This window comes from Cryptotermes secundus, unplaced genomic scaffold, assembly GCF_002891405.2.
Source record: "Cryptotermes secundus unplaced genomic scaffold, Csec_1.0 scaffold63, whole genome shotgun sequence".
Taxonomy (NCBI): domain Eukaryota; kingdom Metazoa; phylum Arthropoda; class Insecta; order Blattodea; family Kalotermitidae; genus Cryptotermes; species Cryptotermes secundus.
The window spans coordinates 621,211-639,092 of record NW_019725836.1 but is presented as its reverse complement, the minus strand read 5'-3'; the positions used below and the strand labels follow the sequence as shown (position 1 = coordinate 639,092).

General features: G+C 37.2%; 1 protein-coding gene across 1 annotated transcript in view; it reads right to left on the bottom strand.

Annotated features, from left to right (window-relative positions):
- Positions 1 to 4,574: 4,574 nt before the first annotated feature.
- Positions 4,575 to 17,882, bottom strand: part of LOC111863502 — a 93,065-nt gene continuing 79,757 nt past the window's right edge. The window contains exons 4-5 of the mRNA XM_023849855.2: positions 8,032 to 8,184; positions 4,575 to 5,711 (exon numbers count right to left, since the gene is read on the bottom strand). Of these exons, the coding sequence (XP_023705623.1) occupies positions 5,689 to 5,711; positions 8,032 to 8,184 (176 nt within the window). The 3' untranslated portion in view covers positions 4,575 to 5,688. The remainder of the gene's footprint in view (positions 5,712 to 8,031; positions 8,185 to 17,882) is intronic.

Genomic DNA, 17,882 nt, shown 5'->3' with positions numbered 1-17,882 from the left:
TCTTGAAAAGGAAAATATGTTTATGGCCAGAACATTTTCAGCCAAAACAAATCATCTGTGTGGTACAACAAAAACAAAGATGGCTGAATGGCACTGAATGATCCACAGATTCAGACCAACGACTTTGCACACTAATGAAAACTGTGTCATTGAGGTTTGATAAGGGAAGATCAAAACGTCAAAGTTCATGAAATTGCTGAAGTGACAGGTATTGCAAAAAGCACTCTTCATGAAATCATCTCATATTTAAATTTCTGCAAAGTGCCTACTAACTGGGTTTTGAAAATGCGCACCAAGGAGCACAAAAGTAAAAGAATGGCTGCTTCCCTTGAAAATCTTCAATGTTACTAAGATGAACAAAAACGGATGGAATTGTACTGGCACTTTTGCAACATGGGGCAGAACTTTTAGTTCCACACCTATGTCTCATATATAGAGCCTGCTTGGCATATGGTTTTATTCCCACAGTCTGGAGGCAGGTTAAGGTGACGTTTATTCCAAAGCCCGGGAAACTTGATTATACCGAGGCTAAGGCTTATTGCCCTATCAGCCTGTCGTGGATAGGCATGTTAGGGACGGGGTACTGAGGACATGTCCTCTACACCAAAACCAACATGCCTACCAAACAGGTAAATCTACCGAAAGTGCACTACACAATGTGGTAACACGCATAGAAAGTGCAATTGAACACAAGGATATTGCCTTAGGAGCATTCCTTGATATAGAGGGAGCCTTTGATAGCATTTGATATAATCAAACAGGCTGCTGGAAGGCATGGCATAGAGCCTGCAATATGCAGATGGATCAATGCTATGCTGGAAAGCAGAATCATAGCTGCTACATTATCGGGAGAAACCCTGGGGGTGTCCGCGTCTAGGAGATGTCCACAGGGGGGCGTACTTTCACCTCTGCTGTGGAGCCTGGTCGTCGACGATCTCCTGTGGGCACTATACAGTGGTATTATACAGTAGGATATTCTGATGACATAGCAATCCTCATAAATGGAAAATTCCTTTCGACCGTATCAGAGCGTCTTCAGTCAGCTCTATACATGGTCCAACGATGGTGTGAAAGAACAGGTCTCTCCATCAATCCCAACAAGACGGTAATCATACCGTTTACTAGGAAGAGAAATGTAAAGGGTCTTAAGGAACCGATTCTCTTCAATAATACAATCCAGCTCTCCAGCGATGTCAAGTACCTTGGTCTAATATTAGACAAGGGACTGACATGGAAAAAGCAGCTGGACAAAGTCATTAACAAAGCCTATAAGGCTTTTTGGACATGCAGGGCAAGTTTGGTAAAACTTGGGGACTGCAGCCACAGGTTGTATGTTGGCTATATACTGTGGTTGTGAGACCTATAATTACGTATGGTGTCACAGTATGGTGGCCCAGAGTTAAATTCAAGACAAGCAAGACAGAACTTGGCAAATTGCAAAGGTTGGCTTGCTTAGGTATTACAGGAGCATTTCGAACATCTCCAACAGCTGCACTGGAGATACTCCTTGGACTCCCCCCACTGCATATGCAGTTGGATGCAGAGGCCAGGGCAGGAATTTACCGTCTACAGTGCTGTGGACAATGGAAACCTAGATCTGATGGTTTCGGCCATGCAGACATGACTTGGGACATGAAAACAGAAGCCATATTACAAATGGGGTCTGACAAAATGATACTGAGACACGTATATGAAAAACCCTTCACAGTCAGATTTCCTGAAAGGAGTGAATGGGAAGATGGGTTTCAGCCTGACAGAAAAGGGGGACTGATCTGGTATACAGATGGTTCCAAGACACATAGAGGCACTGGAGCTGGTGTGTACTGCCATGGTACGAGGCGGAAACTTAGTTTCAGCCTTGGGTGGTACACGACAGTATTCCAGGCAGAAGTATATGCCATTAAAGCATGTATTATGGAGAATTTAGATAGGAACTATAGAAATAGGAACATCTACATTCTATCTGACAGCCAAGCAGCACTCAAAACATTGACAAACACAAGATCAATTCAAAATTGGTCTTGGATTGCCACCAAACCCTCATGGAACTGGCCAAACATAACAGGGTACAACTGATATGGGTGCCGGGGCATGAGGGTATTGCTGGAAATGAAGCAGCAGACCAATTAGCTAAAATTGGAGCTGAACATCCGTTCATAGGACCTGAACCAGCCTGTGGCATCTCTCTAGAAGTTGCCAAACAGGCAATCAGGGACTGGACTAACATAAAACATAAGAAATACTGGGAATCCTTAACTGGACTCAGGCAAGCTAAGGGACTCATACGAGGACCTTCTGATAAAAGAGCGAAGGAACTGTTGAAGCTCAACAGGAACCAGCTACAATGGGTGGTAGGACTACTTACAGGACACTGTCACCTCAAAGGACACCTGTTCAAACTGGGACTAAGTGATAGTCCCACTTGTGAGAGGTGTCAGATTGAAAATGAAACAGCCACACACGTCCTGTGTGAATGTGAGGCTTTAGCTCTTTAAGACGTCACTTGGGTCGGTACTTTATGGAAACAAGTGACTATTTCGATGCCGCCACGTCCAAAATCCTGCGCTTCATCCAAAGCGTGGGGTTGCTGAGGGAATAATTAAAAAAAGGGGAAGCACAATGGACCACTGAGGTCTAAGTGCAAGGGCCGAGCAGGCCTACCCCTTCATACATACAATGCAAGATGAACAAGAACTGTTCATGAAAAACATCATTACTGGAGATGAAACATGGGTTTACGAGTTCACCCCAGAGTCAAAAAGAAACTTCATGACTTGGAAACATCCTCATTTACCCACTACAAAAAAAAAATCAAAATTGAGCCATCTGCAAAAAAAAAAACAACATTCGCAGCAGTGCTCTGGGATTGAGAAGGCCTCCTGCTGTTTGAATTTATCCCACCAATAACAAAATCAACAGCAACAAATACTGCAAAACTCTAAAAAAAATTGCGTGAAGTCATTAAGCAAAAGAGACCAGGATGATTAACCACTGGAGTGAGGCTTCTGCACAATGGAGCATGACCCACACTCCAGCCCAGACAGCGTCCTGGTTGAAAAGAGGAAGTGGGAAGTTCTGCAGCATCCACCACATAGTCCTGATGGAGATTTCTACCTCTTTCAGCCATTTAAGGACTTTTCATTAAGAAAAAGATTTGCGGACCAAAACTCATTGCAAAAGACACTTGTGCAATACTTTACATCCATTGGAAAGGAACCCTACCATGAAGGAATATTTAAACTTATAAAACAATGGGATAAATGTCTGAATGGTAATGAGAACTATAAACATTAGTATATAGTGTTTCTTGACTTTATTAAAGATTAATTTTGTAATAAATATGTTGATGTAATTTGGTGCTGTACCTCTAAATTCAGTCTGCCCTCATATTAATGTATATCACCATGGAAGAAAAATCTAAATCATAAATTACTTGGCCACAGTTATTGTGATGTGCATCAGATGAATTTAAGGACATATACACAGGGCCTGTAAGTTCAAATGACAAACTTGATTGTGATTATAAATTAATAAAATGACAACATTTCATTCTTTGTTGCAAGTTAATATCATTGCCAATTTTCAATGTAATTTCATTATTTTGAAAAAGAGACCTATGAGATGGCATTGTTGTGTGTGCACCCCTTAATGCTGCTTTGCAATGACTTGTCAAACACATTTCTTGGCTATTGCTAGGCAATAGCCTCCTCCTAGTTCTGCAGTAATGAATACATATGCAACAATAAAAGAATTGTTTGATGAATTGTGTTCTGTGTTCTATGTAATGACAAATACTCAATGTGTAGTGGAAGGAAAGTATGTTTTCCCAAGATTCCTCACTACTGCCCACCCTTCTACTATATTTCCTACATCTCTCTCTCACAAATATAGTGAAAATATAGTATTGTTACAATTATTTTTCATTTTTGTATACATCACAAAAATATAACTGAAATAAAATTTCTAGGAAGTTCAAGGTAATCAAATACTTTTTCTCATGCCATTGTAACATCGCATTGGTGTGGAATTTTCTCTTAAAAATTGGGTAAGACTCCCCAACCAAAGTTTTACCTTTTTATACAGTATAACCTCTGCTATCCTTTCACAGCTACAGCGCTGCTTAAAAATTGTCTTAAATGATGTATTTTTGCTAAAAATGTACCTGGGTTATACTTGAGGATACAAGGTGGCTGTATGTATGACATTCAAAATTTTAACTGAAAACCATGACGGGTAAAGACAATTTTAGAGGAGACCTAGGCATAAATGGGAGGATGATGTTATAATGGGTCACATGAAAATATTATGTCTGGGTGAAGTTTGGGTTTGACGGGTTTAGAATAGGGTTCACTGGCATTAAGGTGAGCCTGCAGTTTCCAAAACAAGAAATAATTTCTTGATTAACTGACTACTGACTTCACTGGAATAAATATATTCCATGCAGTTACTTAATAAGAAGGATGATGGTTGTGGTGGTTGTGGCGGTGATGATGGTGATGGTGGTGGTGGTGGTGGTGGTGTTGGTGGTGGTGGTGATGGTGATCACTGAAGATGACAAAAATAAGTCCTATACCTAGCTTTAAAATTTCATCTTTATTTTACTGAATTTTTGTTACAATTACAATTTGAATCCATCAAAACATTTTGTACCCCATATTTAACCCCCTTCTATATGATTATGATACTAATACATTTTACAGTGTTACATGTGCTACAGCACACCAGAAGTTCAAAAACTGAGACATTTTAGTATGATGGTCTTACAATATAATAAAATTTTAAAATGTTCTCTTTTTTCTGCATTTAGAATTAAATGTTAAAACACCAGATTCATTTTTCTGGCCCAACTGTGTTAGTGTAATAATCAAGGACAATGCTGCAGCACAAGTTGTTGTGCTAAGTATAGATTTCTAGATAGGATATTCTACCAGGCATATTATTACATGAATCTCAGTGAGGAAAACGTGATTTAACTATAAAATATGGATGCTCTTTTTTAGGATTTATTTTTGCACTCTTTTTAAAATTGTTAGAGGTCTCAGGGATACACACAAACATTTACAACATTTAAAAATATGGAAAATTAAAACTTGGGATTGAGAAGTTTTACTGAATTTTAACTAGTAGGATTCTTTGGAATTATTTAAGAAACACTTTATTCATTTGTGAATAATTAATATAATAAGATAAATGCACACAATGTTGTAAACATCCAAAATTACTTCTCTAGACCAATCTATACACAACAACCCCTGTGTAATTTGCTGCAAGGTTGAAGTCAAATGAGCTGATCACTGCTGATAGTTCCAGAACACTGGCAATACTCATGGTACTAGCAAGTAAGTTAGTCCATTTTCTGGGTCCTATTCCACATATGCATTTTCAACAGTTGGAGAAGAATATATAAAGGTGATGAACATAGAAATATTTTTTGGAAGTCCTAGTGACTATATGTAATGGTTTTATATTAAACATGTGGTGAACAAATCAGATTCCTAATGTTCCTGGACTTTCCTTCTTCTTAGTGTCAGAAGTATACTCTTCTGACTTCATGATGTTGTTCATGGCGCTGATTGCTTGCTGGTGAAAACTGGAAACTCAGGACCCGAATGAAGTATGATGAAATGTTTACTCTTTCAATAAGCTAGAACAATGTTGATACAGTTCTGGACCCTTACTCATCTGGGATTACTCTCTGTTGCGTTGTCCACCTGAGAAGAAGGAAAACGCAGACATTGTAACTTCAATTTACATATTCAGATTTAACTATAATATGATATTGAGAATCTCCATTTGACTTCAAGTGGATTCCCATATATGGATATAAATAACATTAGTAACATAGGATAACATGTCTGGCTATGAGCTGGATGATGTAATCTCCTGATTATCTGCAGTCTGTTGGCTAATGCTGGTAACCTATGTTCTCTGTTTCCAGGAATGTTCAGATTTTGTTTGCTTCTATTTATTAAAGTCAATATTATAATCTGCTGAACTGCCATTTCTGATAGCACATCCACAAGAGGTTGTGGGCCCAGAATGCAAAAATGAGGATGTTGAGGGTTCAGATAACTGCTTTCTTTGAATTTTTCCCCATATTTTGCTCAGATATTGAAGTACTGCACATGAACTTATGGTGTGATGTGAAATAAAAGTCAGTGAACACTGCCCTGAATAATAGATTGTTTATGCATGTTGAGCCATATACTGAGTTATCTTTTTATGTCATAAGTGTATACAAGAAAAATGATTGACATGACAGCACTCTGGAACTTTATGCTGGGTTATACTTAATTTTTATTCAGGGAAATGTCGGATGGGATGAACAATTACAACAGCTGGAAATTCACAACTGAGACATATCTGTTGCATGAGAATCTGTAAAGTTGTATTGATGTAATCATCACCAATATCAAAGAGAGATACAGGAACAAGAGCCAAGATTTTCCATGTGATGAAATCCTAGTGCATATGCTCATGTTTTGAGCAGCAAGAAATTTTGAAGATAGCTTATGTGGCTTATGGTCTGATGAGGAGAGGCTATTTGCTGAGAAGCCTATTTGGTGAGATGCAGCATTCTTATCTTTGTAAAACTGAAGAAAGCGATATGCTAGAGGAAGAATTAATAATGTTAGACCAGTAAAAATCTGTTACACAGGAAATCAGATTGCTGCAAAATGAAAAACAAAACAAGAAGTTAGTTCCAAAGAAGAGTGAGCCTCTTATGTGGATACAAGACACTGAGGGAAGAAAGAACACTACAAAAATCTGAACAGAAAGTGCTACCTTAAATATTCTGACCCAAGAGATATGGACAAAGTGGAGAATGATGGAAATTATGTAATGAAGAATTTCCTGAAGAGTTCTATTTCCTGGGATATAATGCAATGCACTGTAGTCCATTGAAAGTCAACTGACTGAATCCCCTAAGGTATAACTCTTTGTAACCACTGCTGTGAGAACATCAAATCCTACAGAGAATTTTTTGACATATGTTCCTCTGTGATTATTGTCATAATGAAATAACTGGATGCATGTTTGTCACACAGAATATGTGGATGCACAGATATTTCCATAATGAATTTGTTGCTATTTGCAGACGTGATTCTTATAAATGAGCGAAGGTGAGAAAGAGAGTAAATTAAATTTTATGCAGTTTTCAAAAAATATTTATACCGATTTTAATTTTCAAATTTTTACTTCCAAATTCATAGTGCTACATGAAAGAAACACTTTCTTTAAACTTAAAAAAATAAAAATCTGTTGCAGAGGATGAAGATTCAAGAAAAAAGCAGTAGAAAGAGAACTCTGTATAGTATATAGAGAAGAATGTACATTCTACACAGAATGTTTTGGGAATTCTACATAGACGAATGTAGAGGCAGTAAAAATTAATTTTAAGAAAGGAAATGCTTACTATATTCTGCTGATTAAAGACAATGAGTAATTAAATAATTTATATAATATATGTCAGAATATGGAAACCATCTCGGAATAAAACTGGAACAGCTACATTCCATAAATGCTACTGATTATAAGTATACAATATGCTAAGCAATGTGATACAGAAATTAGACCTTCCCAATTTAAGGGACAGATAGTAACAGATTTTTGGCATAACTATAATCACGGCAGTGACAACATTGATGAAAATGGTGTGAAGAGTTTTTCCCACTCCTTATTTCAAATCTGTAGTGTCACGGCAAAATTTATGTTGATGGCTTCCTGCTTTAGAATATTTCACTGTAACTGCAATATTCCACATGTAATGCATGTATCAATAGTTGTCCATCCTTTGGCTTAATCTGAACAAACATAATTTGTACTTACCACTAAAAACGTAGAAGGGAAACATTCAGGCCTGATGGTGCATGCATCAGTCATGCTTCAATCTTGCAAACTTAAGGACAAGAAAACAGCACAATATTTTAGGAACATGCAACTTCCCTTTTTCACTTTTAGTAAGACTTTTATAGGTGGCACCTGAGGCCTATGTATAGCTATCTCCCAAGGGTACTGGGTGGATATTACCTTTGCTGCTCTTAGCTCCCTTATTTTTACACTTCTTAGTGATCTGTCGGCTCTGTTCACATGAGGGGTCGCTGTTAGCCTTTAAGCTGTCACTCCTTGTCATTTGGTTTTGGGATGAGCACTCACTCCATGACCCCTTCTCATATCGGCATGCTGCGGGCAAAATGGGCATTCATTATTACATGCCCAATTTTACAGCCATGTAGCCATTTTTTTTCCACTAAGCAAATCTGTATAAGATAAAGCTATCCCTGTAACAGGCCATGAAGGCACATAGGGTTGTGGGATGTTGAAGCTCCCATATCTTCTAGACAATTGGCTCACAGATGACAGTAAGTTTGTTCAACGAAATAATTTATTGTGTGTTACATATATCTACTGAAGTGGGATTTTAAATTCTTAATAACATTTTATTGGCCATGTCTGTACTTGATCAAAAGTGACTTCCATAATTTGTTACTCTGTAATCATTTCTAGGGAATAACCACAGATAATTCCTAAAATATATTTTAGCAATCTGCATATCAGAGCAATTACATTGAGAGGCTCAGAATTACTGGGATTTTGGACTTTGTCTCTCATCCAGTATTGTAAAAGCTACAGAACAGATCAGGCCCATGTTAGTGAAATCTAAGTCTTCCATGCTTAATAGGGCTAAAAAGGAGTTGAATGCCACGAAATCTTTGAGGCTCAATAAAGATAGCAGGATTCTTCAGGCTGACAAGGCAATTGCACAGTGGTGTTGGATGAATCCAAATAGAAGGAGAAGTTGAACACTTTGCTAGAGTTCAGGGTTTATGAACTTTTGCCCAAAGATCCCACAGCTAAGGTTGAGAGGAAATTACAGAAACTCCTTTCTAAAAACAAAACTGCTCTTCCTGCAGATCTAACTTATAAGTTGATTCCATACCACAGCAAACCTCCATATCTGTATACTCTTCCGAAGATTCATAAATCAGACATTCCTCTGAGGCCTATAATGTGTTCTATTGGTTCCCTATGCTATGCCCTGGCCGATTTTCTCCATAAGATACTGAGTCTTCTTGCTAGAAAATCGGAATCCTTCATTAAGAATTTGGCCCACTTGGTATGGTTGTTGAAGTCAATAAACAATGCCTAGATGCCCTTGTTAGTTTTGATGTTGTTAGTCTTTTCACTAGTGTACCAGCTGACAAAGACCTACAAGACAATAGAAATAAACTCCGTAACAATGACACATTGGCAAAATGATCTGTCTTGCAGGTCGAAGCCACCATGGAGCTGCTGAAAGTTTGTGAACCACATATTTTCAGGTGGATAATAAATTCTTCCAACAGAAAGGTGGCATGGCTATGGGAAGCTCTGAATTATCCCATTTTGAGAAACTGACTCCTGACTTGGCACAGCACAAACCATCACTGTAGCTTGGTATGTTGATAACACATTTGTAGTCTGGCCACATAGTCCAGAGCAGTTACAGAATTTTCCCAGCCACCACAACAGTTTAAGGCCTTCCATCCAGTTCATTTCAGAAGTAGATTCAAACAGTGTGCTTCCTTTTCTGAATGTTTTGGTCAACAGGAAAGAGATGACACTGGCCACAAAGGTCTACAGGAAACCCGCCCACTCTGGCCAATATCTCAATTTCAAATCTAATCATCTGTTGCATGTGAAAAGAAGCTTGATTCAGAGTCTCACACTATAGCTTCCACCACATGCCAAGAACAGCAGGATCTGTTTAATGAAATTAGTAGCCTGAGGAGTGATTTTCAGCTCAACAGTTATTCTTTGACTCAGTCATTAATTCAAAGTACCAGTCTTCTGAATAATGAGGAAAAGCTTCTGGGGTCTGTGTATATTCTAAATGTGAAGGGTCTTCCAGAGAAGTTCAAACGTATAGGGACTCGATATAACAATAGTACAATTTATAAAACTAAACACACTCTTAGGAGTTCATTCATGAAAACCAGACCAGAAGACCTGCAACATATGGCATAGTGTGTCTATAGCATTTCCTGTGAATGTGACAGAAGCTACACTGGTAAAACAGCAGCCCTTTAGCTGTGCAGCTCCATAAACATAGGCATGATCTCAAAGAAGGTCATCTAGAAAAATCCAAATTATCCTGACATGCATATGAAGAGAGTCACTAGGTAAGCTAGGATGAAGCAAGGATTTTGGAAATTGAAAGTAACAGCAGGTATAAGAAATACAAGGCATCAGCCCACATGGCTTGCTTAACTAATCCAATCAGACAACTCATTTGGGGCATTTCTCCCATCTGGATCTGCCTTATCAGCAATGAGATTACCAATTCACAATAATGAGTATAATGTGACAGGTTTCTATAAGATTTTAGTCTTGAGTGTTCCGTTTTTACTCCACAAATGGTGCTAGCAGTAGACACAAAAATGTTTAATAAATTCTGCATTTAATCCTATGCAATGGTTTTCGTGGACTTCATTTCTTAGCTAGGTTTGCTGCAAAAGATTTTCACCGCCAGTTCTATATTAGGTTCAGCTTTGTGCATGTTTTATCACAATTGTATTGCATACAACAACACGTGGTCTCAGGCATTTATATAGCTGTAGTTACAGTGACATGGGTTGTCCAGTGATTGAGGTTTGCTCTTTCCAAGGGACCCCATAGAGTAGGTGTCTCCCCCTCACTTGGGGATGGAAACAGATCAAGTTTCTGAAAACTTGTGTTCTCTAGTTTTTAGAATCCTGGATGGTGGACAAAGTCCAAAAGCCCAGTAATTCTGCATTTACACCATCACCAGAACCCTTTAGAATCTACAGTTAAAGGTTGGATGAAATCTCAGAAATCCTATAACACTCTAGTAATTAATTTTGTTTACCCAAGTCCTCTAGGAAAATTTGGTGGCAAGTCACTTTTGACATTCAAGGCATCAGCTAACATGTGCATTGTAACAGTACGGTCTCCTGTACCATGTCTTTGATACGAACCATGTCTTCATTTTGGGAACTCGAAGGCCAGCCTGGTCTCGTGTCATCCTCCACTGAGACCCTGTCTGACACGAATTGACTGTGCCACTCAAACACTCATGCCCGAGATAATACTTCACTGCCGTAGGCATCATGTAGAAGCTGCAATATCTCTGTGGCTGTCTTGCCCAGCTTCACACAAAATTTATTATTAACTCACTGGTCAAATTGAACATTCATTCTTCTGACAGTACAAATCTTCAACTGACAATTGACACAGGTCTTTCCGCCAGGCCATGCCATAGTGGGGGTTGACCAAACTAACGTCAATAACACAGGTGAGTCATAGAACGTCCAGTATTTAGAACACATTTACCTAAGCCGAGATATTAAATTAGTCTTGGAACTTTATGGACAAAGGTTGCAGAAAGAAGACAGAGGGTGTAAACAACGTAAATCTTGTGAGATTTCTGATAAATCATAATAAAACCAGAATTTATATAGTCCCCAGTTAATTGTACAACCTACGGCAGTTTTGCTTTGAGGAAATACACCTAATGCAGGAAAATTATGTGCCCCTACCATGCTAGATGTATTAAAATACAAAGCATTAAGGGCATTCAAATTATCTGATCTGTTATTTTCACTATGCAGTGAATTTAAATGGGACAATGACAAGTTGCAGCTGTTTATATTTCATAGGAGCACTTACAAACTTACCACAGCAGACACTGAGACAAAGGAAACCAAAAACGTTTCTAATCAAGATACAATAGTAGACATCTCATAACAATCTTCTACAGTACCTTTATTGGGAATATTTATGGCAGAAATGAAGTACCTGGCAATTTTTTTTCTTCCTCTTTGAACCACTGCTTCTCAACTGTCTCATACTTTGTTTTATTTTATTTTTAATAGAACAGATGTTTAAATGTGCAAATTTATTAAGAATTAATGTTCTCATTTTTAATGACCAAAATGACAACACCGGTCATTTTGACTCAGTTTTAATTGGCTAATATACGAATAGGAATGTGTGAAACAACATAATAATGTCATGTGAAGTAGACATATCACTTTAACCCACTACTAACCCCAGTACTATTGTTTATAATGAATAAGACACATAGTATTATGCTTCATCAGTAGAGCTAATAGTTTATTTCTATTACCCTTCAAGGTGCATGATTGATGTGTATTAACATAACCTTGTATCCAGCTTCTAAATCATGGGCCAATTTTCACATTAACAGGTGGTTTGTTTAAGGGGAGTCCTGCCAGTCCATCTGTCAATTCTACTGGGCAATGTCTCATAAATGAGGTTCTAATTCTATATGTACTTGTGCATTTTGTGTTTGTGGTGGTCTATCAACTGACTTGTGCTGCTATCACGCTGCAAAGCAAGGTTGCTGTAGCACAGAGCTAATAGGGAAGAGGGCAATTTTCTTATTAATGGCAGTGGAGCAACAGCTGGATGAGCTGTGAGTGATGAAAGCCTGAACAAAGGTTCTAACTGTCCACCAGAAACAAATTTGAGGCATATAGCCACAGTGATTGCTATTTCAAGATGTCTGCCTATTTACATCTGTTAAATTAAGCTTCTGCAATACTTGAGAATTTTCAGAGTTACATTGTCTTTGTATGATGACTTATGCTCTGAAATTTGGGACATTTGACTCAAAACCAAATTTCAGTCTTATTCCATGTTGTTATTCTCAGGTGGCTAAAATAACTTTTTTAACAATCCATGGTAAAATACTAATTAAATAATTTATTTTTAATATTTTTAACTTGAAATATCTAACACTGTTATTTGAGTGATTTTTATAATAAAAACAATAAAATTATAGCATAAAAGGAGTTAAAATATAGAAAAATTTGTTTGAACCTTGAGCTCCAGGAATTCAACTCTGTATGTCCCATGTTATGATGAACTCGATTTAAGACTTTTTGACTTACAACCTCATGGTATATCCATTCACGATAATGCTGCACTAGCATCTACTTCTCAAAAAGAAGACTAACATGGCCTAATCAACACAATCCTCACACAAGTACTCCTTTACCATTACCAATACTGACAGCTTAAAAAGTCTAGGCAGGACTGCACAAGTCTAGACAGGCACTCTCATCTAGTGAATCATAGCAGTTCCACTGTTATTGAAATGTTTATGTAATACATAGAGATTTTATTTAACTCAGATATAACAGAAACATGCTGCACTGTTTGAATTCCTGTTGTACTGATAACATGCAATTATGAATGGATTATTCATGTAGGGTTCTGGATGTATATTCTGGTACTTATTCCGCTGCTTCACATACTGATAATATTGTTATATGCCCTGGTAATGAATTCTAATCTTGTACAAATTAACTTGGTAGCACAGTAATATTATTTAAACCTTATAATAATAAATTAATAATGCTTAATATTACTGAACTGTGTTACATGTCTGTTAATTGACCTATGAAAGGCTCTTCATCAGTCCTTATATTATAAGGGAGCATATGTCACTTATTACATTGATACTGTGAAAACACAAGGGTAAGCTCTTTTTACATGCACACCATGTAGTCATGCACCTGAGTAGCCAGCATTAGGCAGCAATAACAGTTGCTTCTCATCAAGACACCATGCAAAATGGCCAAGATTGATCACAATTATATTTAATACAATATGTGAGTAAGTGATACTTATTGTTAACTTATGAACATATTCAAATTCCCAATGAGTGTGTGTGAGTATGTGCTGGAGGTTCCATGTGCTCTTATGATCCATAATCATTGCTAAATGTTATACTGCTTTTGGTGCTTGGCAATATGTGTGCAAACAGAATATGAATGGGGAACTCTCTTGGAAGGTGGCAACTTGACATACCAAGTTTGGAGGAAGTTTCTCATTATGCAGATTATAACTCGTGCCAAAGTGAATGAGTTGTAAAGCACAAGACAATACAGTGGTAACACTCTACACTTTTATTCACAAAGTGCTCCGCTTCATTATCAGCTGGGATACCAACTCTCCTAAATGAGATTTTTGAGACAGAGAAAAAAATAATCATGTAGATAAAGTAAAGTAAGTAAAGGTATCCCTGTAACAGGACCATTGGGTTGTGAGATGTTGAGGTTCCCACATTTTCTAGACAATCAGCCCACAGATGGCAGTGAATTTGTCAGCCTTATGCACCGGCCGCCCTTTACCACCAGGAAGATTCCTGGTACTCATTTCTGTTAGAGGCTGAGTCGACCCCAGGGCCATAGTGCGACTGGAAGGATTAGGTCAAATGAAAAAATCCAATGACCTCATTGATTGTAGCATAGTGCCTCAACCATGCTACCGCAATTATGTAGATAATTAGAGAAACTCCAAGAAATCGATTCTGAGCCCCTTTTGTACACCAGAGATATGTTAACCGGCCAGCTCTCTAACTTGAATCTGCTTGGAGGAAGACAAGTGTATAACTAAGGTTGAATTCATGCCTTACTCTGTTTTTAAGAGATGGGAAAGATGTACTGTTCAAAGTTTTAATTAATGCTGTAGGAATGCTTAAACTATTAGTCTTCAAAAGTACATAAAAACTGTGCTGATGTCATTTTCTAAAGCAAAGTCTCAAATATTTTTCTACTGAAAGACCTGTGGTACAGTAGTATAAAATCATCTGTCAAATACTTCCAGAACCATATTAAGGAGAAATGATACTGGACATATTAAGAAGAGCAATTTAAATTGTCACAAAAGCAAAAAATGTGGATGATTCTTCAATTATCGCGAATTTTCCGTTTCCTTAATCTGAACAATAACTTCATTTGATATACTGAGATTGTATAATTTTGCTGGTTATTAAATATATGTTGTACATTCAGGGTTTAATATCTCTGTTTTCAGCCATTTGTTATCTTGCATAGAATGTTCTTGCATATGTATGAGTATTCTTGACAGGTCAGATATACAAAATTGTGCAGATTATCTAGTGTATGACATTCATTTTTGTGTTCAGCATTTAGCATTAAATATCAGTGACCCCAAACTTGTGTAGGATGATGAAATTCTCAGTCCACGTGACAGCATACTACACAGCACATCAAGACTACACAAAAAGTTGTTGCTCATATTTTAAGTGCAGTAAACTTTAAAATTTTAAAATTAAAATAAAGGAGCAAAATGTAGGATTTGAGGTTCACACAGCAGTAGCTTCAAAGTTTTCTCTCTCCTGGGATATAATGCTGTGTAGTCTGGTGAAAGTCAACCAACATTTTGGAAACCAGCATCAAGAAGGTAGCAAACAGAGCAGCTCTGCTTGCTACCTTCTTCATGCTTGTATCATGCTCTGCAAATTCTTTGATCCTGAATATGGAGGTGACATGATCCTCAAAAATGTCTGTGGACTTTCACTGGACTACACAGCATTGAATCCCAGAAGGAAGAACTCTTCAAAGAACATGGTGTCACTTTTGAGCCACTTAGGCTAGTCAGATTATCACATTACTTGAATGCTTAACTGGATGTTGCTGTTTTGTCAATAAATAATTATAATAATAATAATAATAATAACAACAACAACAACAACAACAACAACAACAATTTAGCATGTGCTAGGATAGTTGGTTGAAGCACTATTCTACAAGCTGGAAGGTCGTGGGTTCGATTCCTAATGAGGGCATAGGATTTTCCATTTGACCTAATTCTTTTGGCTGCACTATGGCCCTGGGTTCAACTCAGCCTCTAACAGAAATGAGTACCAGGAATCATCCTATGGGTAAAGGGCAGCAAGTGTCTAACCCTGACAACCTCACTGCCATCTGTGAGCTGATTGTCTAGAAAATGTGGGCGCCTCAATGTCTCACAACCCTATGGGCCTCCACGGCCTGCTATGGGAATAACTTTACCTTTTTTTAGCTAATTTATTATAACATATTTACATATAAAAATACAATTTCAAGAGATAAATATGCTGTGTTAAGACCAATCCTTTAGATGAAACAAAAAGTTTAGTAAGTGACAAAACTTTCTTTTGTAAAATAAATTTACATGGTAAATCATTTTGCCACAATAAGCAATAAAATCAAAAGAACATTAGAAAACAATTAATTTTCATTTGCCTGTTTCTTGTTACTGAGAGGTTGCCAAAACTTTGTGGCACATACTGAACTGTGGTTACAGAAGNAAGTTAAAAAGGTTATCAATTGCTTCTCTGCTTTCAAGAAAATTTTTAATTTATAAAGAACATCAAAAGAAAAACAATATAATAGATAAACCACTGACACAGAATAGTAAGGAGTTCTTAGAAGAACAACAACTTTCTTTCAGATGCTATTTATTGCACCTTCAGGTATTAAATTCATAATTATGCAATCACTGGTGATGCCCATTGTGTTAACTTTATCAGGTATAGACTTAAAATTTCACAGTCTCTGTAATGAAAACTGATAACATAAAAAAATATTACATGGAGAATTTTCAGGTGAGTTTATGACTGAAGTTGTGGGGATGTATTTAATTTCCTTACAAAATTTCACATGTCTAACATTGATGGTAAAGATAAAGGTAAAGCTATCCTTGTAACAGGCCATGGAGGCTCATAGGATTGTGAAACGCCGAGGCTCCATTTTCTAGACAACCAGTTCACAGATGGTAGTGAGGTTGTCAGCCTTACATGTGTTGATTTTCTTTGTGTCATGCTTACATTCACTTAACAGCCATATTGGATGAGAAGAAACTTTTTTTTATAATACAAAACAAAAACAAATGAATGTAGATCACTATTACCAACTTGAACATTTTTACATTACTAGATTCTCAACATTCCTTTCAAAATGTTACAAACATATTTCTCATTTTCCTCCTTAATTTCAAAACGTTGTCAACACTATTAGCTGTTTTACGAAGTTAAATTGAATAACACTTAGTAATTTTGGTCTTCAGATTACAAAATTAGTACATGTAATTAAAATTTGTTCAGCCCTATCAAAATCAGACTTATTTCTTCTTAAGTATAATGTTTCTAAACTTGGTAAATATCTCTGGTGATAGTGGTTTTGTTAAAATGTCTGCCACCTGAGTTTCAGTGTTACGATATTTAACTGAGAACAGTTTCTTTTTCAATTGTTCACTTATGTAGTGATACCTAACGTCTATGTGCTTACTCCTACGCGTTACTTGTCCAGATTCTATCAGCTTGATTGCATTCTGATTGTCAACACACAGTTCAGCTTCCACCCTTTTTCCTGTCAGCTCCTCTATCAGTGTCTTTAGATATTTCAATTCTTTACGGCAATCAGCTGCTGCAATATATTCGGTCTCAATGGTTGATAATGCAACAATACTCTGTTTACTAGAGCACCATGATATCATAATTACATATCCCATTACACTCTTCCTATCCTTTACATCCCCTGCATAATCAGCATCATTAAATGCTTCTAGTTTCACAGTTTCAGAGTTAGATGAGGTATATTTTATTCCTGAATCTCATGTACCTTTCACATACCTAAGGATCCTTTTCACATTCTGAACAGCTATTTTGTCAGGATTTTCTAAGTTTCAAATTTCCACATTTACGGCGAATGCCATATCAGGTCTGGTTTTAGAAGGCATATATAGCAGACTTCCTACAGCTTCCCTGTAAGGAAATCTTACGTCATTTTCTCCTTCGTCATTTGTTGGTGTGGTCGTGGCCATGGGTGTTTTCATTTCTCGACTTTCTTGCATGTTGTATTTTTCCAACATTTGGCTTGCATTGTTGGTTTGAGAGATATGTATCCCATCTGGTTGCCTCTCAATTTGTATTCCTAAATAAACTTTTGGATTTGTAGTTTTTGTTGTCTGGAATTGATTTTTCAGTTTCAGCAAAATTTCCTCTATTTGTCTTTCATCCTCTCCCATGATTATCCTGTCATCCACATGAATGGCCATGAACAAAC